Below are 23035 nucleotides of genomic sequence, written 5' to 3'. Positions count from 1 at the left end.
CTGCATATGGCACATGGCACTCAACTGGAATCCAATGCCGACTCCTGACAGGACTACCGTTAGGGGGTGGCATGATGGGCACAGGCCAACGTCTACAACCCAGCAGAGGGTCTGCTGCTGAGAGCCCCCTGACCTGTGCGGCTCCTCCTCACCACTGCCTCCTGCATAGTGGGAGAGGATGTAGTAATGGCCACAGGCATATACAGCTTTAAAAGGGAGAGTCATGGAGGATAGTGTCTGCTAGCCATGCTGACTTAAGGGAACCTCCACATTCAACAACAACATTTGATTTATATACCACCTTTCAGGGCAACTTAATGCCACACATTATTTACAAAGTGTGTTATTATTATCCTTACAACAATCACCCTGTGAGGTGGGTGGGGCTGAGAGAGCTCTGAGAGAGCTGTGACTGATCCAAGGTCACCCAGCTGGCTTCAAAAGGAGGAGTGGGCAATCAAATCCGGTTCTTCAGATTAGAGTCCTGTTTCTCTTAACCGCTACACCAAACTGGCTGGGAAACCTCGTTGGAACTCTAAGTAGGATACACCTTGAATTGCATGGTGGAGAAAAGGCAGGATATAAACCGAGAAGTGCCAGAAGCTTTGAGATAGCCATGTTAGTCTGCTGTAGAACAGCAGGATTTGAGTCCAAGGACACCTTAAAGACCAACAAGATGTTTAGGCTATATATAAGCTCTGAAAAGTTTATAGCCTGGAAATCTTGTTAGTCTCCGAGGTGCTGCTGGACTCAAATCCTGTTAGCCATTTCTGCTAAGTGATCCTCAAGCTGTATTTAGATGTCACATTAAGCCAACACTAAATTGCCGTGCACAAACGGGGCTTGTCACCATACTCGTAGGCCTACCTCACTCCTTCCTTCTTGCATGGAGAATTCCAGTTAAAAACTAACTGCAGTTACTTGTGATGTACAAAAGCAGCTGTGCAAATGAACCAGGATCTGTGCAATCCAAAGCAAAATTCAACCCTGTTCCGGTTTGGGATTCATGGAGGTCCAACGCAGCTCCATTCGCGGAGCTGACCGGACTGCCGTTTTAACCGGCCGGAGGGGTGAAAATAGCCCGCGGCCGACTGCTCTCAGGCGGGGAGCAGGCAAAGAACGCTCAAGACCCTAGGGTGAGCTAGATCTCGGACGAGGAGGGGCTCTACCCAACGAGTCTCCCCCCGATCCTTGAGGTCCCACCTTGCGACGGGTCGGCTATAATCTCTGCGGCAGTTTTGGGGCCAATTCGGCTGGCATAAGACCTACATACCCAAGCTTCGATTGGGAAAGGAAGCTGAGAGGAGAATTTAAGATCGAAACAGCGATTACAACCCGAGAAAAGTGAAGAGAAGGTAAAGATCGCTATCTTTTGATACGGGACAGATTGACAAAAACAGAGAGGAAAGAAAGTAGATTTTTAAACTGCAACAGACTAGTGAAAAAGAGGTGAAGACTCGGCAGGAGTTGTATTTTAAAGAGACTAAGTTTAAAGAAGTTATTAAAGAAATCGGACTATTGTTTTGAATACCTGTGGTTTTGGAGCTGTGGGAAAAAGACACCATCGCGAGACCTGCTGTGGGAAGACGGGAGACAGGAAGTGCGTAACAACAATAGAGTGGCTGGAGAGAAGCGGCCCTTGCCGAAGGACAGGAAGTAGGGAATCGCCATTTTTGAAAGGGGAAGGGTCGCGGCTTCAGCGGAAGAGGAAGTAGGCCATTTTGGATTACAACAACATAGAGAAACCATAGAGAAAAGACGCCCGACATTTTGGACACCTTAAAATTTAATTTTGGCAAAGATTGGGACATTTGAAAAAAGAAAAACGTTTAATTATACGCCACGGAGTTAAGGAAGAGAGCAGATTCGTGGGAGCGAGCTAAAGCAAGCCCCACGATGTCGAAAAAAGAGTGGCAATCGGCAATAGAAAATCTGGATAAAAATCTGGACAAAAAACTTGTAGATATGATTAAAGAACTTAAGGATACAAAATTGGAGCTTATTAAAGAGGTTAAAGAGGTTACACAGACAGTAAAGTCGGAGCTGTCAGAAGTGAAAAAAGGTATGGAAACGATTAGTAGTGAATTACAAGGAACGCAGCAGAGAGTTAAAACAGTAGAAGACGCGATGGAGAACTTAATAGACACGCAACAAACAGAGATGAGATTGGTGAAGGGGAGGATGTCAGTTGCAGAAACTAAACACATGGAGAAGCAGCTTCGTTTTCGTGGTCTGCCAGAAGTGGAAGGGAAGTCAGCGCAAGAACAGATGACTGAGGTGTTGGCTGAATACCTGGGGAAGGAGGAGGAGGAAGTTGTGGCTATCCTAGATGTGGCGTACCGTGTGAACTCGAGAATTGCAACCCAGAGGAAATTACCAAGGGATGTGATTGTGCAGTTTACAACTAGAAACATGAAAGAGAGGATTGTGACAAAACAGTTTCAAGATCCATTGGAGATTGATGGCAAGACGATCATTATAATGAAGGAACTGCCCAGATCAGTGTTATTGGACCGGAAAAAATATAAAGTGCTAATTCAGATTTTGAAGGACATGAATATCAGGTACAGATGGGAGCTACCGGAAGGAGTGTCCTTTGAGTTTGGAGGGGCAAAAAAACGCATCAGATCTGAGCGAGAGATGGAGCGATTTATTAAGGACAATGAAAAAGACTTACCAACAAAACTATGAATATGGAGTGTAAAGTATTATCTTGGAATGTAAATGGACTAAACTCACCGAATAAGAGGAAAAATATTTTTCATTGGCTACTAAAACAAAAATGTGATATTGTTTGTTTGCAAGAGACCCATATTAGAAAACAGGATGTAAAATATTTAAAATCTGGAAAATTGGGCAAAGAATTTGTAGCGGCCTCCAACAAGAAAAAAAGAGGAGTGGTGTTGTACATAAAAGAGGAGCTGCAGCCAAAATTTGTTATGAGAGATGTGGAAGCTAGATTTGTAGCAGTGGAATGCAATTGGAATTTAAAGAGAGTGTTGGTAGTCGGACTTTATGCACCTAATGGTGCAAAGGAAAGCTTCTTTGAGGATTTAAGGAAGCATTTAGACGATCTTGCATATGACCAGATAATTCTTGCTGGAGACTTCAATGGAGTGACAGATTTGGAACTAGACAAAAAGACTACAACAGCACAAAAGAAAAGAGGACTATTGCCAAAGCTCTTTTTTGAGTTGATTCAACAAGAGACTCTCGAAGATGTATGGAGGAGAGAATATCCTAAAACTAGACAGTTTACTTTTTATTCTGCAAGGCATTTTACATTATCAAGAATTGATATGATCTGGGCCTCAAAAGACTTAGCGTTATGGACTAAGGAGGTAGAAATAATGCCGATGGTAGGCTCAGATCACAACCCAATTATGTGGAAATTTGGAAAAAGGAGAAAAAGGAAAGCCTGGAGAATAAATGAGGACTTGTTACAGGAAAGAGAGAATATGGAAATACTGAGAAGAGAGACAAAGTTTTTTATACAATACAACGTGAATAAAGAAGTACCAACCAATAAAGTTTGGGATGCGTACAAGGCGGTTGTAAGGGGCATACTAATGGACTTAAATGGCAGAGCAAGAAAAAAGAAAGAGGAGAAAAGACAAGAGATTGAGGAGAAAATAAAAGCCAAAGAAACACAGTTAAAAAAGAGACCAGGGAAAAAGAAAATATACCAGGAAATTAAAATTCTTCAAGAACAGCTAACAGCAATGAGTAATAAAGAATTGGAGTGGAACCTTAAAAGACTGAATCAAAAAGCGTTTGAGGGTGCTAATAAACCTGGGAAATATTTGGCATGGCAATTGAAGAAGAAAAGGGAAAAGAAAATAATAAATAAAATCTGTGAAGAAAATAAAACGTACTTGGAGCAGACTACCATTAGTAGAGCCTTTTATAAATTCTATGCCAAGCTGTATAATAAAAAAGAAGTAAACAAAGAATCAATAGCATCATATCTGGAGAAAACCAAACTTCCAGAAATCTCGGAAGCTTGGAGAAATAAGTTGAACAGTGAAGTAACTGATGAGGAAATAAGCAAGGCAATACAATCCGCAAATCTAGGAAAGGCGCCAGGGCCAGATGGACTTACGGCTAAATTTTATAAGACAATGGCCAATGAACTGGCACCATTCCTAAAAGAGGTGATGAATGGAGTTTTTAGGGATCAAAGGATTCCAGATACTTGGAGTGAAGCGAATATATCATTGATCCCAAAAGAGGGCCAAGACCTGACTAACGTGAAAAATTACAGACCTATATCACTACTTAACAATGACTATAAAATTTTTGCGAAGATATTGGCGGAGAGATTGAAGGGGTGGCTCTCGGAAGTCATAGAGGAGGAACAAGCAGGCTTTTTGCCAGACAGACAAATAAGAGACAATTTAAGGACAGTGATCAATGCTATTGAATACTATGACAAGCGTTGTGACAAAGAGGTTGGTTTCTTCTTTGTAGACGCTGAAAAAGCGTTTGACAATTTAAACTGGGATTTTATGTTTGCCACAATGGAAAAGCTACAACTGGGAGAAAGATTCATCAGAGCAATTAAGGAAATTTATAGAGACCAGACTGCAGCAATTGTAGTGAATGATGAACTGACCAAGAAATTGACGATTAGTAAAGGAACAAGACAAGGTTGCCCGTTATCTCCATTGTTGTTCATTTTAGTATTGGAGATTCTGATGATACAAATACGACAAGATGAGGAAATACGAGGAATAAAAATAAAGGACTATTCATATAAGGTCAGAGCATTTGCAGATGACATAATGTTAATTGTAGAAGACCCACTGGAGAACATGCCAAAAGTGATAGATAAGATCAAGGAGTTTGGAGACTTGGCAGGTTTTTTCATTAATAAAAAGAAGTCAAAGATATTATGCAAAAACATGATTAAGCAGAAACAACAATTGTTAATGGAAACAACGGATTGTGAAGTAACTAGTAAGGTGAAATACTTGGGAGTTGAGCTGACTGCAAAAAATATAGATTTGTTCAAGAATAATTATGAAAAATTATGGACTCAGATAGAGAGAGATTTGATCAAATGGAATAGATTGAACTTGTCATGGTTGGGCAGGATTGCAGCAGTTAAGATGAATGTGTTACCAAGAGTAATGTTTTTGCTACAGACAATACCAATCATCAGAGACTCTAAACAATTTGAAAAATGGCAGAGGAAAATATCAGATTTTGTTTGGGCAGGCAAGAAGCCTCGTGTGAAAGTAAAAGTTCTACAAGATGCAAAGGAAAGAGGCGGAATGCAACTGCCCAACCTGAGACTTTATCATGATGCAATCTGCCTAGCTTGGTTAAAAGAGTGGATGACATTAAAGAATAAGAAACTATTAGCCCTAGAGGGATATAAAAAATTTTTTGGATGGCACGCATACCTATGGCATGACAAAGTAAAGGTCAACTCGATGTTCCTGCATCATTTTGTAAGGAGAAGTTTATATACAATCTGGAAGAAGTATAGAATTTACCTACAAGAAGGAACCCCCTTGTGGGTGGTTCCATACGAGGTGATAGATCCGAGAGCTGTTGATAATGAACAACAATGTTTAACGTACAAAGAAATAACTAAAACTGAAGTATCTAAACTTAGAATAAAGACGCAAGAGGAACTATCACCTAACTATGATTGGTTCCAGTATAGACAGATTAGAGACTTATACAATTCGGACTCTGCAAAGGGGGGCATACGAACAGAGAACTCGGAACTAGAGCAGACCCTTCTTAAAGAAGATAAGAAAAGAATATCCAAGGTATACCAAGTACTGTTGAAATGGTATACTGAGGATGAGATAGTTAAAACACAGATGGTGAAATGGGCTATAAATTTCAATAAAGAAATAACAATGGAGGCATGGGAATACTTGTGGAAAACTACAATGAAGATAACGACATGTATTAATATTAAAGAGAACATTTACAAAATGATTTATCGTTGGTACATGACACCAAAGAAGATTGCGCTAGGGAACTTGAATACTTCTAATAAATGCTGGAAATGTAAGAAACATGAGGGCTCCCTCTATCACATGTGGTGGTCGTGTGAGGTAGCTAGGCAGTACTGGGGGGAAATAATAAGAGAAATGAGTGAAATTTTACAGTTTCAAATAAATAAGAACCCAGAACTCCTGCTGCTAAACTTGGGAATGGAGGGAATCCCAGCCCATCATAGGACGTTGATATTTTATATGACCGCAGCAGCTAGACTTTTGTATGCGCAGAAATGGAAAGTACAAGAAGTGCCAACTATTGAAGATTGGATCTACAAATTGCTGTATATGGCTGAAATGGACAAGATGACAAGAAAACTGAGAGATCTGGACTCAGGGCAGTTTAACACAGACTGGGAGAAGCTGAAACAATATCTGGAGAAGAAATGGGAGGTGGGAGGAAAACTGTGGCAGTTTGAGAACTACTGAAGTATAATAAAAGTATAAAAGAGAGGGGTGACTTTACCGGGGGAGGAAGAGAAATGTGAATTTATAAGCAGTTAGATTAATAGATTGATATATATATAGATATGTATAGGTTAACTGATAGAATATTGATAGAGAATAATTAATGATAAGGTTTAAACATGAGGATTGAGTAACTAACAATATTTTCTTTCTTTGATAAGATTTATATGCACCAAACTGAATGTATAGAAGAGTCAAATTGATTGACTATGTGATGAGCTATATAGAATTACCATAAAAAGATGAAATGAGTAATATATAGAGAACAAGTCAAATTGTTTGATTTAAATGTGGAAAATTTTTATGGTTTATGATATATAGGTTTATGATATATAGAAATATTCAAAACTGGAAAATGGGATAAATTGTTTATCCAAAGACGTACAGTTTGGGTGTATAACAAGAAAAGTAGTTAAAGATGTACTGCTTAATATAATGGAGAATGTATATCTGTTTTAGACAGAGGAATTTAATAGAAGTTAGAGAAAAAGGGACAAAGGGTGGGAAAGCTGTTGGAAGTCAATAAAAGGGGGGGAAAGGGAGGGGGTTAGAAACGAAAAATTTGGGGAAAATTGAATGTAATGTAAAAATAATAACATTCTAACCCAATAAAAATTTTTTCAAAAAAAAAAACAAAGCAAAATTCAACCCTTAAAATCCCCCTAAATCCATTGAAGTCAATGGGCTTAGAAGGGACTAACTCTGTTTAGGATAGCACTGTTTGTCCCCCAGCCCACACGTTAACTTGGATTCTAAACCAATTTTAGAAACCCCATTTGTGAGGGGGAAATTTTCTCCCATTAAGAGATGCAACTGCATTTTTACATCATAGGTGTCAAAATAAGTTTCTAACTTGGATTTTCCACACAAGTAGAGACACACAAGGAGGAAGGGGTCAAAAGGGCATGCTTGACAACAAACCTGGCATGTACACATCAGCAAGAGTGTAGTGGTGTAGTGGTTAATAGTGTGGGACTCTAACCTGGTGAACCGGGTTTGATTCCCCAGTCCTCCACTTGAAGCCAGCTGGGTGACCTTTGGTCAGTCACGGCTTCTAGAAGCTGTCTCAGCCCCACCCACCTCACAGGGTGTTTTGTTGTGGGGATAATAATGACATACTTTGTAAACCGCTCTGAGTGAGTGTGTCATCCTGAAGGGCAGCATATAAATCTAATGTTGTTGTTGTTGTTAGCGTTGGCTTAAAGCAACCATCCTCTTTGTGCTTAAAAAAGCAACAAATGTCATTTTCAACTGGTGGTTGATGCTGAAGTGGTCATAGACTATATGCCTAAATGTCTAACCATGGCTAAATATTGGCACAAACAAGAATGTCAAATCATTGTTGAACTGGATTTGCAAACCATGGCTACAATTAAGCATGTTTAAGGCAGTCTCTCCATGTCTTCAACCTGCTTGCTTACAAAGCAGATTAGCAGGTCATGCTGGTGTCTATACACCCTCCAGGGTAAGTCATAGTTCAGCAAACCCCAGTTTCACAATATGTTAAGGGTATTTACTAGGGTTCAGGAAACAAACCATGGTGATGACTTACGCCTGTGCAAGGACTCAGGCACTTGGAATGGGACCATCTTTCTTTCACATAATTTTGTTGCCAAATCAACTTAATCTAAAAAGGAGGAAACCTAACGCTGAGAGCTTCCTGTAATTTTTCATCCTCTGCTTTCTGCTGTTCATTCCCAAACATCAGCTGTGTTGCATGTGGATGATCCCAAGTGGATAACACCAAAGACAGAAGAAAGGTAGTCCCTTCTTGGCTGGTTAAACCACGCTTCTGTTTTGCAGGATGGTCATGTGGTTCAGCCATGCTCCCCATTTAAAAAAAACAACAACTTTACATAGAGCAGAACAGTGATAAACAGATTTATTCTTCCTGCCTACCACTGAGGTTGCCTTGAAATTTTTAACGTCAGTGAGATCACAGACGGGCGTGAGACCAACACACCAAATCCTTGTGCTGCCTGCCTGTCGCTCAGCTGATGAGCTTTTGAAGGCAGCTCCCATTCAGAGAGGGGAAATGAGGGCAAGGGAAACATCCTGGCTTGTTCCTCTGCGGCTAGTCACACGTTTCCAGCTGGCATTTGCTTGGGACTATTTTTCAAGGGTATAAAAAGACTCCGCATCATCTTCCCAGGGGAGAAATGAAAACGGCTGTCTGGCAGATGCACATTCCTCCCCTGCCTACCACACCCACCCATCTCGCCTACCTCAAAAACATCTCTAAATCTGCATTTAGAGCCAGCTCCACAGGAAAAGTGCAGAGAAATCTATTTCTTGTGCAGACCCTGGAGTATAATACTCACAGCAAGCCGCGAAAGAGCATTTGCGGGAGAGCAAGACGCTTCACATAGCAACCAAGTTCCACCAGCTCTCTTCATGCTCATGCAGTGGCTGGGAAATAATTCTCTTGACCAAAGAGAGTTGAATCTCAGGGCTGTTCACTGCTGGTACACCTGGGCCTCCTAGCACATTCGCCGGTATTTCTGAAGCATGCCCCGATCCCCACACAAAACACATTGGCAACTGGGGGGTATTTCCTGAAACAGTTCGAGAAACTTCATCCTTCCTCACAGTTCTGGAAAAGCAGTCCTATCTATCAAAAGCCAAAAACACAGGAGGGGCTGTGGTTTCCTGTTTATGATACACACTCAGACTCTACACCCCTTTGCATTTGAGGGTAAGCCTACACTGGCTAGTTGTCAACCAGTCACCAAAAATAGCCCAGAGAGTGGGTGCAATTTGCTCCTCGTCCCGAGATCTGCCATTCATCATCCCTCTTTCGTGCTCCCTTTCAACTTATATTCACACTAAACCTGGAACTTCATTAAAGAGGCACAGCCTCCCAAGATCAATTGGGGCAAATTTTATGCAACGCGAGTTCTGCCTATCTTCTTTCAGATCCAAAACTAATTTTGCAAGCTGATTTTGCACAAAGAAATAAATTCACCCATCCACTCGTCTAATTTCTTGCCAGTATACACTTTGCTGCTCTCCTTCTTTCTCTCCCATTTTTTTGGACACACTGCATCAAAGCTATCGATCCATTTTCTCCTGGGTGTGTAGCTATGCAAAGGGATCCCCTGCAGAGATCAATGCAGATCTTTAACTTCCCCAAGAGCGCTTGGGCCTGGGGATTATAATGATGACTGCATTGTTCCGTGAGCTGCAAATTACCTTCCATGACAGGTCCAGACACAGCTCTCATATGCCATTGCTCTACGTTTGCTCTATGCACACATAGCTCTGTGTGTGGAGTGTGCTCTATGCACACTCCATGCACACTGAGTTAGATGCTGCACAGGAGATATGGACTGGGCTTCCATTTTCGGTAATGGCCAGGCATGGACCCTCACATCCCTGCCCTTTTCTTTTGCTGCACCATCTCTGTGGCCCCAGAGGACTAGCTGCTACTCCTAGGTATCCAAGGCATTCAACCCAAGAAGGAGCTCTCCTGTTCTTGGCTGCCAAGGGCTGTTGCTATCCCTTGAAGACTCATCTGTCCATTTCAAGGAAATATACTAAGGAAATCTGCCATTTAAATGATCTGTATCCTAAGCTGTTGAGTTGTAAGAAGTCCAGGGGAAGTATCTACAGAAATTAGCTTCCTCCAATTATGAGAGAACACTGGAGCCTTAAAGGTATCTATGCAATATTTGCTCATTGAAAAATATACCAGAAGAACCTATTTGTGGCAAGCAGACTCCTAAAAATAGGCAGCACAGCCACTAATCATGATTCAGACTGCCAAAGAGCAAAAGTCCTTCGGTTTTAGCCAACTCCAGCCAAAGAAACTCTTGGGACAACTCCAGCCCAAAAAATCTCAGCTGAACTTCCCCCCTCCCTGTCCAAATTCAAACTGCAAAAACCTTTTCTAGCTGCCTCCTTCTGTCTTCCCCATATTTGGTTGAGTAAAGCTGCGAAAAGACATTCCCCCTTCGTGTTCTTCCTGATCCCCTTCTCTTCACCACACTGAAAACCACACAAAAAAGCCTGTTTCTGCTAACCAAGACTGCTAAACTCGTGGCACCACGTAGACAAAGAAGCTCATTTTCAGACATTACATCCACACATCTGGGAGGCTGGCAACCACACAGACTCCTCCAGATATCCACGGCTGCCCTGCTGTCTGATCAGGAGCGACACATATATTCTGTATCTCTGCGTGGCAGGCTACCTGGCAATGTCCGGCTGGGCAGGTTCCACGTCTGTGCCCAGCAGCAAGACTCAGTGTCAATCTGCACGTTACTTCTTTTATGAGTTTGCCACAGAGCCAACACATGCTCTGTGCAGTAACACAGCAGCTTGGGATAACGGTTTCTATAAATAAGAAGAGCACAAATGGGCTCAAAAAGATGCTCCTGGGGGAGGGAGAGTTCCTACCTTTCTCCCAAGCTTTTTTCTCCATGCAAAAACAGGGTGTGTTTGCTGTTTTTGCAAGGCTTGGGAGAAAGGCAGGAGCTCTTCCTCCCCTGCTGGCAACTTTCTGAGCCTATTTGCGCTCGTCTTTTTTAATAGAAGCCATTCCCCAGAGCTGTTGTGTGACTGTGCAGAGCATGGGTTGGCTCGGTGCAGAACTCATAAAAGAAGTAATGTGTAGAATGATCCTCAGCTGGGTGGAGCAGGGTGGGACCAGGCGCAAGGGGGGGCAGGCTCAACAGCTGGGCACCTTTGGAAGCCTGCTACAGGGAGTCGTAGAAGGCGAGGAGGCAGGGGGTGAAATTGGATGAGGGAACAATGGCTCTCTGGGCCTAGGCGTTTTCAGACTATGTAGAGGAGAAGCTGGCTAAGGAGCAGGGAACAGAGAAGAAAATAGTGGAGCTTAGCATAAGGACTATAACGAGGGAGGAAGTGGAAATGGGAAGAGGCTGGCTAGAGGGGGAGGTTCCGGAGCAGAGACAGAAGAGCCTGCCTGCCTGCCAAGTGTGTGTAGGGGGTCTCTGGCAGGTTCCCAGCAAGGAGGTGTCGTGACCCTTGCCCTTGTAAGGATTTGTAAGCCTGAGCTGGGTGACGCTAACCATGCCTGCAGGTGCTTGGACTACTCAAGTTTCCAGTAAATGGCCTGGGCTAGCGGTTTCACGTGTTTCCCTGCCTCCAGAGGGTGCCACAGTTTGTTACGCTGCAGGACACACACAATAACTACTGGATTTTCCAGGGTTCTGATTCATACGTGCCACAGCCATACACAAATGCAAAATATGCACAGCGCCCCTGTTCAGATGACATGGCAACTGCACCTATCAAGAGCACTGGGATTAACGCACACTCCTGATGTGAATAGATGCCAGACTCTTGGTAGCTGTTGATGTGATGCCTGACTGCATGCCTACACCCACACTCCCTCTCACTCAGCCCTCTCCCCATCATCAGTCTTACCTGACTTCTCAGTGCTGTTTTTACTGGACACAGTTTTCACTATCTTCTCACTAAATTGAACAAAAAAAAAATTAAGACACTTGTGCAAGTTGAATAGACAGCTTACATCAATCAAGAACTTTGCTTTTAAATCACAGCCTGAATTTCATTTTAAAACAGTTTATCTAAAAACACAGGCTTAATTTTATGATTGTGAATGGTAGGTTGTGGGATCTCTCTGTAATGTACCAGTGTAAACATAGATAGATTTCCATCACAAAATACAGTCATTTCATCACATTAACTGTAAAGCCAGGACAAAGGACATGTTGAAATGTTCACGTGTACTACAGAACATTCTGCCTCTCTCGACTTAAATGAATCTATCTAGATGTCATTTAACTGAGTGATAATCCTAACCCAAAGGAAGTAAATGACAGAAATTTCCTACGGCATCCCTGAGGTTAGGATTTTGCTCTCAGAGCTCCGGTGGAGGGGGCCTTTCCCTCTTGCAATGATGAAAGAAATAATGACAGAGAAACAGACTGAATGAATTCTTGGTTTTTACCTAGAAGCATCTTTGCTATTACTTGTATTTGGCCCTTTTAAAAGCGCAGTCTGAACAAGGCCAGTTAAACTGGCAATCTGTTTCTCCATGGCTTGCATCCTCTCTCTGTAAGACAAGAGAATCGTTTGTTAAAGCCAAATGTATTTCCTTTCAAGACTTGCTTATTTTTCCCCCGAGGTGAGTGAGGGTCATGTGATGAAGAAAATATCCTGGAATTCGCTCATTGCTTCCTGAGCACACGTTTGCATGTACCTTCTAACCAAAAACCAGCCATGTTCATTTTTCTTTTTTAACAGATGCAATAGGGACTACATTCAACAGACATGACATGAGCAAAGCTGCACAGATGAAAAAAAAAACCCCAGGTTACAGCTTCAACATTGCAATTTCACTAAGGTGCACTTATGATAACCATCCAAAATCTGCTCAAAGAAACCTGAAACGTAAGTCTCCCTTGCAAATTGAACCAGCATTTATTTCAGCATAAACATTTGTGAGTTACAGCTCACTTCTCGGGAAGCACCAAGAGTACTACTATTGGGCCTGACTTTCTATACAGCAATCCAGGGTTCCTTTTGTAGCAGTATTCTTCACCAGTACTGCGCACCTTTTTGGAGGGTCACTCAAGTCCTATGAGGGGAATAGGTGGAAATCAGTGTAACCACATACATGACTCCTGGCACCTTTTTAAAAAAAGCACCACAGCAATCAGTCTATGGCTTTGCAGATACTTTCTTGCTTGCCTTCAGAGGGCCTTTTGAACTCTGGGCCAAATCACACCATTGGCTGTGGCCTTCCTGCAGGCCTCTGGGGCTTGTGCATGTGTTGCATCTGGTGAACAAGAAGTGCTCGTGCACCCCCAGTATATGCATTTGACACGATAAGGAAAATCTCAGCAGTGGCAGTCACATGTATGCAGGGCTTTTTTCCTGGGAAAAGAGGTGGTGGAATTCAGTGGGTTGCCCTCAGAGAAAATGGTCACATGGCTGGTGGCCCTGTCCCCTGATCTCCAGACAGAGGGGAGTGTAGATTGCCCTCTGCGCCGCTCGGCGGCGCGGAGGGCAATCTAACCTCCCCTCTGTCTGGAGATCAGGGGACGGGGCCACCAGCCATGTGACCATTTTCAAGAGGTTCTGGAACTCCGTTCCACTGCGTTCCTGCTGAAAAAAAGCCCTGCGTGTATGCATGTTCTACTAGACTCCGTGAACACAGGAGTCCAAAAACGATCACATGGCTCTAGCTGTGCATTACGTGTCTGGCAAAGCAGATCCTGGTCTATAAAAGCTTCTGCCACAATAAATGTGTTAGGCTTTAAATTGCCAGTGGGCTCCTGCTGTTGCTTCAGCAGACTCATTAGCTCTAAGACTCTGGACTGCTTCTATTTTTAGTCTCCTGCAAACCAAAAGTTAAAAGGGTTCTGTTCTAAGTGTTTGCTTTTTACCCAAAAAGCAAGATCTCCTGCATATTTGCAAGTGCATGGTGTGGAAATGGCTATTTAAGCGGCAGAAAACACACAGCTGTCTGATCCCAATGTGGGTGCGCAGTATGGAGGCCAGCGTAAGAAAATACATGAGAACCTGAGACCCGGTGTGGTGTGGTGGTTAGAGTGCTGGACTGGGTTTGGGGGACCCAGGCTCACTTCTTTGTGTGTGTATGATTTTTAAGGCAGGGGGAGCCAAGGTTTAAAGTCGATGTCAGGGGATCAGTTCATGGACCCCCCCCCCCCCATTTCTGATGCAGTTTGGCTTTCAACCACACAGGCCTGCAGCTTCATTTTCTCCCTTTCTCCCCTCCCCCCCCTCATGTAACTGGTTGTCTTGACCCAGGTGGCCAAGGCTAGCCTCATTTCGTCAGATCTCAGATGCTAATCAGGGTCAGTCCTGGTTAGTATTTGGATGGGAAACCACCATGGGTCGATTCACAGAGGCATGTAATGGCAAACCACCTCCAAAAGTCTCTTGCCTTGAAATTCCTATGGGGTTGCCATAAGTTGGCTGCAACAGTACTTGCTAAATCTTTGTTTTCATGATTGAAGTTCACCTCTCTGTTTCTCGCTGCTAAACTGAGATCAAACAAACTTTCTTTCAGGACTTTTTTCCTTACAGGTCATTCCTCCCGCTGTGCCTCCTTTGTTCCTTTGATGGAGTCTCTTTCCTCTCTTGTGATCATCCTATCTTTCTTCTCTAGTTGCTGCACTCTGCAACTTCTTCAAACTTTTACATGACACGAGTTCCATCTCTTTGGTTTTGGCTGTGCCTCCTCTTTCCAATCCTCCTAACTCTGATCCCGTTTTTTTTCTTCATTTCATGAGAATCTGACCCCTTTCTTCCCCTAAAACTAGGTGATGCTATCCTCTATGGCTGGCAAGACTTGATTTTAGCAGGATTCAAACCCAGGATCTGAGGATGGCAGGCAGGGATTTAGCCTGATTCCCACGATGCAGTGAGGGAACTGCAATGAGACCTGCCTCAGCAAAAGTGCCCTTAACTTTATGGCGCCAAAGTGGGCCAGGTGACCCTCAATTAGAGATGGGTATGAACTGCATTACGAACTTCAAAAACCCATGAAATTGGCGATCGTGTGATCACAATCCGGCGGTTCGTGATTGTCCACGGCCAATGAACTAGCGTTTGGGAGAGGCCTGGTTCGGTGCATTCGGTTATGGTTTGGGAAGCCAGACACTCAGACGCCAGCAATCAATTCCCCCAGCAACGGAGCCAGGGGAATGCCTGAGCTGTGTTTGCCCTCCTTCTGTCACCCTGGAAACCCAAATGGAAGCCCAGCTTACCTTGATCGGCAGGTCTTCCTTCCAACCACGGAACTGCAAAGCGGTTACAAGTTGGGAGAAGACACCCAGGGGAGGGAGGGGGAAGAGGGTGTTCTGTAGCCATGGGGACTCCAATCTCATCCCTGCAAACCCTGATAGGCAGCTCTGACGGCCAAACACAGACCTCCTGCGTTGCTCAATGGGACCTGTGCTTATAAATAGCCATGGGCTCCCAGGCTGGGTTTCACTTTCAGCGAACAGTGGAGTGGGACAGAGCTCTTGCTTGCCACTTGCTAGCCTTTGGAGAGAGAGACTGAGAGTATAATTCAGCTTAGATTTTTGGAGAGGGTATAACTCCAAGATTCCTTTTGCAATCTTGTCCAAACTTGGGTGATGGCTGTAGGAGAGCCTGCAAAAGACTCCCTGGGAATATGGGCTCTCTAAGTGCCACGGGGGCTGTTCTGTGCCCAACGAACTGCGAACCGCGAACCGGTTCGGTAACGGAAAATGTTCATTGCCATTCGCGATCTCGGGATCGTCATCGGCACCGAACTGCGAACTGCTGGTTCATTAAATTTTTTTGGTTCGTGCCCATGTCTACCCTCAATGATCCTTGGCAAGGCTTTTGGATCAGATTGGCCAGGTGGTCTGAACAAGCAGTCTCTGCTCTTGCTGGCTGTTTCTTTGCCTTGTGTTCAAATTAACAGCAGCCTAATCTGACCTCCTCAAGTTGACAATTCCTGCTCCTTCTGGAAGTCCTCCATGAAAACCCAACGTATCAGTAAATCACTTCCTGAACCTCTCAGGCCTCATTTGGCCTCCATCTCCCTTGCCGCTGGGCTCCTCATCATACCATTTTCACTGCCCATCTATCAATCCTTGAACTTGCAGGTCCTTCAGTTATTCTTTTGATGTAGTGGTTAAGAGCTTGGGACTCTAATCTGGAGAACTGGGTTTGATTCTCCACTCCTCCGCTTGAAGCCAGCTGGGTGACCTTGGGTGAGTCACATTCTAGGAGCTCTCTCAGCCCCACCCACCTCACAGGGTTGTGGGGATAATAATGACATACTTTGTAAACTTCTCTGAGTGGGTCTTAAGTTGTCCTGAAGGGTGGTATATAAATCAAATGTTGTTGTTGTTGTTGTTTTAGATAGTTTAATAGGTTTAAAGGAGCCACAAAGCTTATCCACTGTGTCATTAAGATTTGCTTGTGGGACACATGAAGCTGCATGATACTGACTTAGATTCTTACTCCATCAAGGTCAGTCTTGTCTACTCAGACTGGTAAGAGCTCTCCAGGGTCTCAGGCTGAGGTCTTTCACAACACCTGCTACCTGATACTTTTAACTGGAGATATCAAGGACTGAACCTCGGACGCTTTGCACCCAAAGCAGAGAGACAAACACTGGACCATGACCACTCCCACTGACAATAACCAAATTTGACAGAAGTTTAAACAAATCCCATCTTGGAATGGACACCTGAGCAACTTGCACTTGTACCAACCTGTTTATAGCATGCACTCATTCTATGGTTTAACAGCGGTTTAACAGTTTAATAAAGTAGTTTATTGCAGAATAAGGCATTGTCTTATAAAGAAAGCATTCAAATGAGGGTGCTTTAGTCCTTGAGTAGTGAGAGTGAAAGGAAATTGCTCTCACATACTGTGCAGATGTACTTGTTTACTTGCTTCAAAGTGTTTGGCATATCTTCTTTCAGGTGTAGCAATCCCGTTTCTTTATTATTTAGAAGAACTGATGTGGAATAGAATATTTTCTTGTGCCATATTTTTTCCATGGGAAATTTTCCATCCCACATATGTAAAAATAGTCTGCTTCATTATATTTTTGCTCTTTTGCAAACATCATTTAAATATTTACATTATTTCTTTAAATTTGAATCTGAAAATGTTCTGATTCAAATTTTCCTAGAAAACCCCCATCACTGACTGGAAGTCACATCACCTCCCACACCTACTCTCATATTCAAGGCAGCTTGAAATAATAGGAATAATAACAATCTCACTAAAAATGTCACTATCTATGTCTGTGTACGGTGGCCCCAGCAAGGGGTTTTCAAGGCAAGTGAATAGGAGAGGTGGTTTGCCATTACCTTCTTCTACAGTATGAACCTTGCTTAGCTTCCACAACCTGATGAGTTTGGGCAATACCATACTATTCCACACCTCAAAAATGTCACTACCACCATATATAAATTCAGAAATAAGTCACATATCAAATCACATCAAACAATAAAACTGTCAAAAGACCTCAGCAGAAGCTGGGGGAGACGGGGAGTTGATTTTGAAAAATGCTCTGGAATCAATTATGCCAGAAGACTGAGGGGACCAGCTGTACTTCTGGTATCTGAGCATTCCACAACCTGGAAGCAAGAGCTGAAAAATCCCTGGCAGTATTACGCACCATGCTCACATTTGACTGTTGCAGATTCCTGAAAATGGACATCACCAGCTGATCTCAGGTCCTGAGCTGGCTTATATGAGCAGTTTATATGAGGTCCTTCATGTGCTTTGAACCCAGGATGTTCAGGATTTTAGAGGTCAAATCTACCATTATATGAGCTTGGGAGTTGCTACAGCACTCATCTGATACTTTCCTGTGTTACATGTTATATCTTGGGATGTCAACACAAGCCCTCTGGCAATTGTATCTGCTGCTGGTCAGTTTCTGAGCCACATGCAAGGTACGCATCATGTCCCACAAAGCCCTGCACAGATGGTGCCAGCATTCTCTTTGAAGATGCCCGCTCCCTTCTGAGCCCATGTTGAAGTCTGCAGCTCTAGGGCTGCCTTTGCAATCTTCTTCTAGGGTCTATTGTTGCACAAGAGATCTGCCTTAAGCCAAACTCTCTAACATTTCTAGGAAGAGGGTGGAGAACCTTCCTGTCCTGCTTGGGCTCAGCAGCCGACCAAACTGCCAGAACACTTCTAAAGAGCAGTACAAAAAAGACACGCCCCTTTTGGTGTTACTGCCTTCCAAAACAAAAGCCTGGAGCTGGCGATGCAGCAGACAGGAAAAAAGAAGCAAATCCACATCCTCCCTTGGGGAGGTTTCTCCCAACAAGCAGCATTGTGACCTAGCAAAGATGAATCAGCTGTGGGTGTTTTCCAGACTGGGGGGGGGGGAGCCAGAGTTATTCAGTTACAAATTTCTCTTCCTTGACTGATTGTTTTTGAAAAAGGGGTCAGCCTTCTCAAGTACACTGTTGCAAAGAAGCACGAGAGATACAAGCCCTCCTCTCCCCAGAACCCAAAAAGCAGAGACTTCCTATTGTATTGGCAGGTTGCTCTTAAAATCCCATTGAAATCTGATGTGGAACACACTCTTTTCCTGTCTTATTACTAGCTAGGGGTCAATCAGAACAGTACATTACACCTGGCTAAATTAATCTCCACCTCTCTCTTTGAAATTATCTGACCATGGCTTGCATGTCTATTCCCTTTCCCAGAAGCACCTTGTACACTGACATTAAAGAAGAGATGCTTCATGCCTGGTGCAGGCAAACATGAGTACTTGGTCATAAAACCTCCCGTTCCAGTTCACATGGTTCATTAAAGCCAGACAGATGATGCATCTCGGAGAGAATTAGCAACTTGGGCTTGTGCATACATTTTATTCTCCTGTATTTTTTTTATTAAGAAAGCCATCCCATTATTATTTTATAACTATAATAAGACCCAGAGTCCAGCTCGATCACATACAGAGAGAGAAACTGTGTCTTGAAAGAAGAAGGCTGCACTTTCCAAGCTCTCCTTCCTGATTTTTTAATATTTTTTGATAACAGGCCTGCTTCTGACAGTGACAATCAGGATATGTTCTACAGAACAGATGGGCGGAGGATCTGAACATAAGACAATGCCTCTTAGTTTTATCAAAACACAATTAAAAACACAGAGCGCAGGAAACTTTGAAATTGGGACATCACAAAGGATTGATAGCAAACCATTACCTTCCATCTAATTTCCACTGTGGAAGCTCGACCCTCATTAAACCTCACCCTATGATCTCCATTTTCTGTCTTATTCCCATCCGAAACCTAAGGAAAGGGTATCAGTTGGAGATTTGCACCAAGCTGCAGCATCTGTGCTCACTTCTTTTTTAAAATTATTATTATTATTTTACTTTTAAAAATCTGTGCTCACTTCTGTCATAGGAGGAAACAGGAAAAGGTCTGCTAGGTGGCTAGCAGTGGCTGCATAACTGCGAGCTGATTTTGTTCTCCTGCTATACTGATATTTAAGGCAAGCTTGTAGGAAGATCTGAGAGAGGAAGATCTACTCTGAAGTTAGAAGCCTCCCTTCCCTTTTCTCTTGTCTATTTCACTTGTATTTTCTTTTCTTTTTTATGTTCTAAGCAGCGTTGAGTCCCTGATAGGGTCACCGGCCTCCAGGTGGTGGCTGGAGATCTCCCGGAATCACAACTGATCTCCAGGGCATAGAGATCAGTTCCCCTGGAGAAAATGGCTCCTTTGGAGGGTGGACTCTATGGCATTATACCCTAATAAGATCCCTCCCTTCCCAGAAATAACAATGGAGGCATGGGAATACTTGTGGAAAACTACAATGAAAACAACGACATGTATCAATATTAAAGAGAACATTTTCAAAATGATCTATCGTTGGTACATGACACCAAAGAAGATTGCGCTAGGGAATTTGAATACTTCTAATAAATGCTGGAAATGTAAGAAACATGAGGGCTCCCTCTATCATATGTGGTGGTCGTGTGAGGTAGCTAGGCAGTTCTGGGGGGAAATAATAAGAGAAATGAGTGAAATTTTACAGTTTCAAATAAATAAGAACCCAGAACTCCTGCTGCTAAACTTGGGAATGGAGGGAATTCCAGCCCATCATAGGACGTTGATTTTTTATATGACTGCAGCAGCTAGACTTTTGTATGCGCAGAAATGGAAAGTACAAGAAGTACCAACTATTGAAGATTGGATCTACAAATTGCTGTATATGGCTGAAATGGACAAGATGACAAGAAAACTGAGAGATCTGGACTCAGGGCAGTTCAACACAGACTGGGAGAAGCTGAAACAATACCTGGAGAAGAAATGGGAGGTGGGAGGAAAACTGTGGCAGTTTGAGAACTACTGAAATATAATAAAAGTATAAAAGAGAGGGGTGACTTTACCGGGGGAGGAAGAGAAATGTGAATTTATAAGCAGTTAGATTAATTGATTGAGATATATATAGATATGTATAGGTCAACTGATAGAGAATAATTAATGATAAGGTTTAAACATGAGGATTGACTAACTAACAATATTTTCTCTCTTTGACAAGATTTATATGCACCAAACTGAATGTATAGAAGAGTTAAATTGATTGAGTATCTGAGGAGTTATATAGAATTACCATAAAAAGTTGAAATGAGTAATATATAGAGAACAAATCAAATTGTTTGATTTAAATGTGGGAAATTTTTATGGTTTATGATATATAGGTTTATATAGAATTATTCAAAATTGGAAAATGGGATAAATTGTTTATCTAAAGACGTATAGTTTGGGTGTATAATAATTAAAGGAGTTAATGATGCACTGCTTAATATAATGGAGAATGTATATCTGTTTTAGACAGAGGAATTTAATAGAAGTAAGGGAAAAGGGACAGAGGGTGGGAAAGCTGTTGGAAGTCAACAAAAGGGGGGGAAAGGGAGGGGGTTAGAAACGAAAAATTAGGGGAAAATTGATTGTAATGTAAAAATAAAAATGTTCTAACCCAATAAAAAATTTTTCAAAAAAAAAAAAAAGATCCCTCCCTTCCCCAAACCCTGCCCTCTCCAGGAGCTGGCAACTAGGGAAAAAATAAATGGTGCCAAGGAAAATCTCAGATGTCTACCTTATACCACCCCATCCAAGGCAATCCCATTTTTCCCTGATAATTTTTTCTACCAATAAATCTCAATTTTGCCTGGTGCGGCTTTCCTTTGAACAGCATATAGTAACAAGCTGGATAAGAGCAAGAAATGACCTCTTTCTTCATTTGAAGCCATGATTCTGTTCCAGTGTATACTCTGAATAAAACAGAAAGTCTGAAGCCCGAACATGAGCTCTTTATTGTTGGTCAGTATCATTTCACACTACAATTATGTATGTGTGGTTGAATATTTTCTCCGATGCTCATTTTTTATTTATGTCCCACTTTCCCCCCTAACTGGGACCCAGAGCGGCTCTGACAAACAGCACATGCATATCAAAGGAGCCCCGAGAACATCCTCTCTAGAATTCTAGTTTAGTAGGGATTCGCAGTGTTTTCTTTGGAGGCAAGCATCCAAACACCGGATTCCCCCACCCGCAGAGTGACACAATACAGACGAGCAACAGCTATATCAGGACGCTTGTTGTTTCAGCTCTTAGCCTTGGAGCTACGGACAACCTGTGAGAAAACCAGAATTAGCATCTCTGCTTGGGACCACTTTGCATTGCTATTTTAAAACATTTTAAAACCAATTTGCCTTTAACATTTCATGAAATTAAACAAGACCCCAGAATCTTGATAAATGCAAACATTTCCTGCATTAGACAATAGACGAATCTGCAGCAGTGATTTTTCGGCACTCGGAAAAAAAATCTTTATAAATGGCGAGAGAAAATTGTTTTAAAACGGAAAAGGAAAAGGCAGGAGGACTGTTCATAAGGAAGGTCCCTCTGTGTAATTTTACTAATGGTCCAGTGCTGCAACTGAAACGTTCATTTTTTAGATGCACCATTACGAACACACATTCTATTTATCATTGTCAATACATTTTCATAAAAATAAACTACTTGCAACCCTAGAGTGAGCATTTATGAAACTGACTTGTCTTAGAGGCTCTTCAAGCAGTTTGCAAACTAATAGACAATTCACCTTCATGGATCTGCGGCTGTCAGCTGTGGTTGGAAGGAGTCTTGGGTAGGTGGTGGAAGAGTGCAACAGGAAAATGAGCGGTTACCATGGTTATTTCTTGATGAAAAGCATGGCATGTTTAGAACCCAAAAAGCCATTCAATTCCATAAAGATATTAACTGCATAGACATTAGAAAACAGTAATTGGCTGTTGGGAATGGATGAAGTCAGTCACCTTAAGTTAGAAAACAGCCAGACAGATTCAGGCATTGCTTCTCTGTGACTTGCCTCAAGCCTAGACCCAGTACTCCATGAGTCCTCAAATCAGGGGTTTTTTTCTGGGAAAAGAGGTGGCGGAACTCTCAAGAGGGAAATGAGGGAGAAACACACGGGATTCTTTGAAATAATATTATTTTCACGTGCTATTGCTGAGTATTTTCAAGAGGTGCCAGACCTCCGTTCCACCGCATTCCCGTTGAAAAAAAGCCCTGCCTCAAATGATTCCTGATGGTGATTTCCAGTGGATCTATCTTGTGCCACTACAAAGTTTACAGACCTTCTGCTCTCCCTCACACTGTGTATCTTGTCTCTGAGGGAGGCCACCATGTTATTTGTGTCTCACACTTCTTGGCCACTTCCCTGGCCTGCCCTCTGCCTGTCTGTCCCAGATACTTCTCAGCCCTTGACCCTGGATGCCCAAAAGAAGGGAACAGAAAACATCAACCAAGCAAAGCCATAAACAGACTCAAAGTAAAATATCTGAAACATGAAAGCTTCCTCCCTTCTAATCTGATGCATTGGTGATTCTTTAACCATCAATTGTGCATTTGGGTTAATTTTTTCTCACCAACTACTAATAGACACTAACTCTTTTTTTCATTTCTTGAAACAAATTCTCTCTCAAAGCTTTGTTCCTGGCATGTCATTAGGCATGCATCCTGTGGGTCGGTTCAGATAAGGAGCATCTTAACTGTTCCAGGCACTAT

The 23035-nt window shown here is 42.6% G+C and overlaps 1 protein-coding gene across 14 annotated transcripts in view; it reads right to left on the bottom strand.

Annotated features, from left to right (window-relative positions):
* KIAA1217 (KIAA1217 ortholog) overlaps positions 1-23035 on the bottom strand; it is a 476642-nt gene that overhangs the window by 30978 nt on the left and 422629 nt on the right. For 12 of the 14 annotated variants that reach the window (XR_008597801.1, XR_008597800.1, XM_054990766.1 and 9 more), the window contains 2 exons: positions 12427-12531; positions 11880-11929 (listed from right to left, as the gene is read on the bottom strand). Coding sequence is in view for 12 of the 14 variants with exons in the window: in XM_054990766.1 (XP_054846741.1) it covers positions 11880-11929; positions 12427-12531 (155 nt within the window). In the remaining 2 variants the exon portion in view is untranslated. The remainder of the gene's footprint in view (positions 1-11879; positions 11930-12426; positions 12532-23035) is intronic. The other 2 variants (XM_054990767.1, XM_054990778.1) reach the window with 1 other exon arrangement.

The sequence above is a fragment of the Eublepharis macularius genome, chromosome 11 (assembly GCF_028583425.1).
Source record: "Eublepharis macularius isolate TG4126 chromosome 11, MPM_Emac_v1.0, whole genome shotgun sequence".
NCBI lineage: Eukaryota > Metazoa > Chordata > Lepidosauria > Squamata > Eublepharidae > Eublepharis > Eublepharis macularius.
Note: the sequence above shows the minus strand (reverse complement) of the source record. Positions and strands in the feature narration are given on the sequence as shown.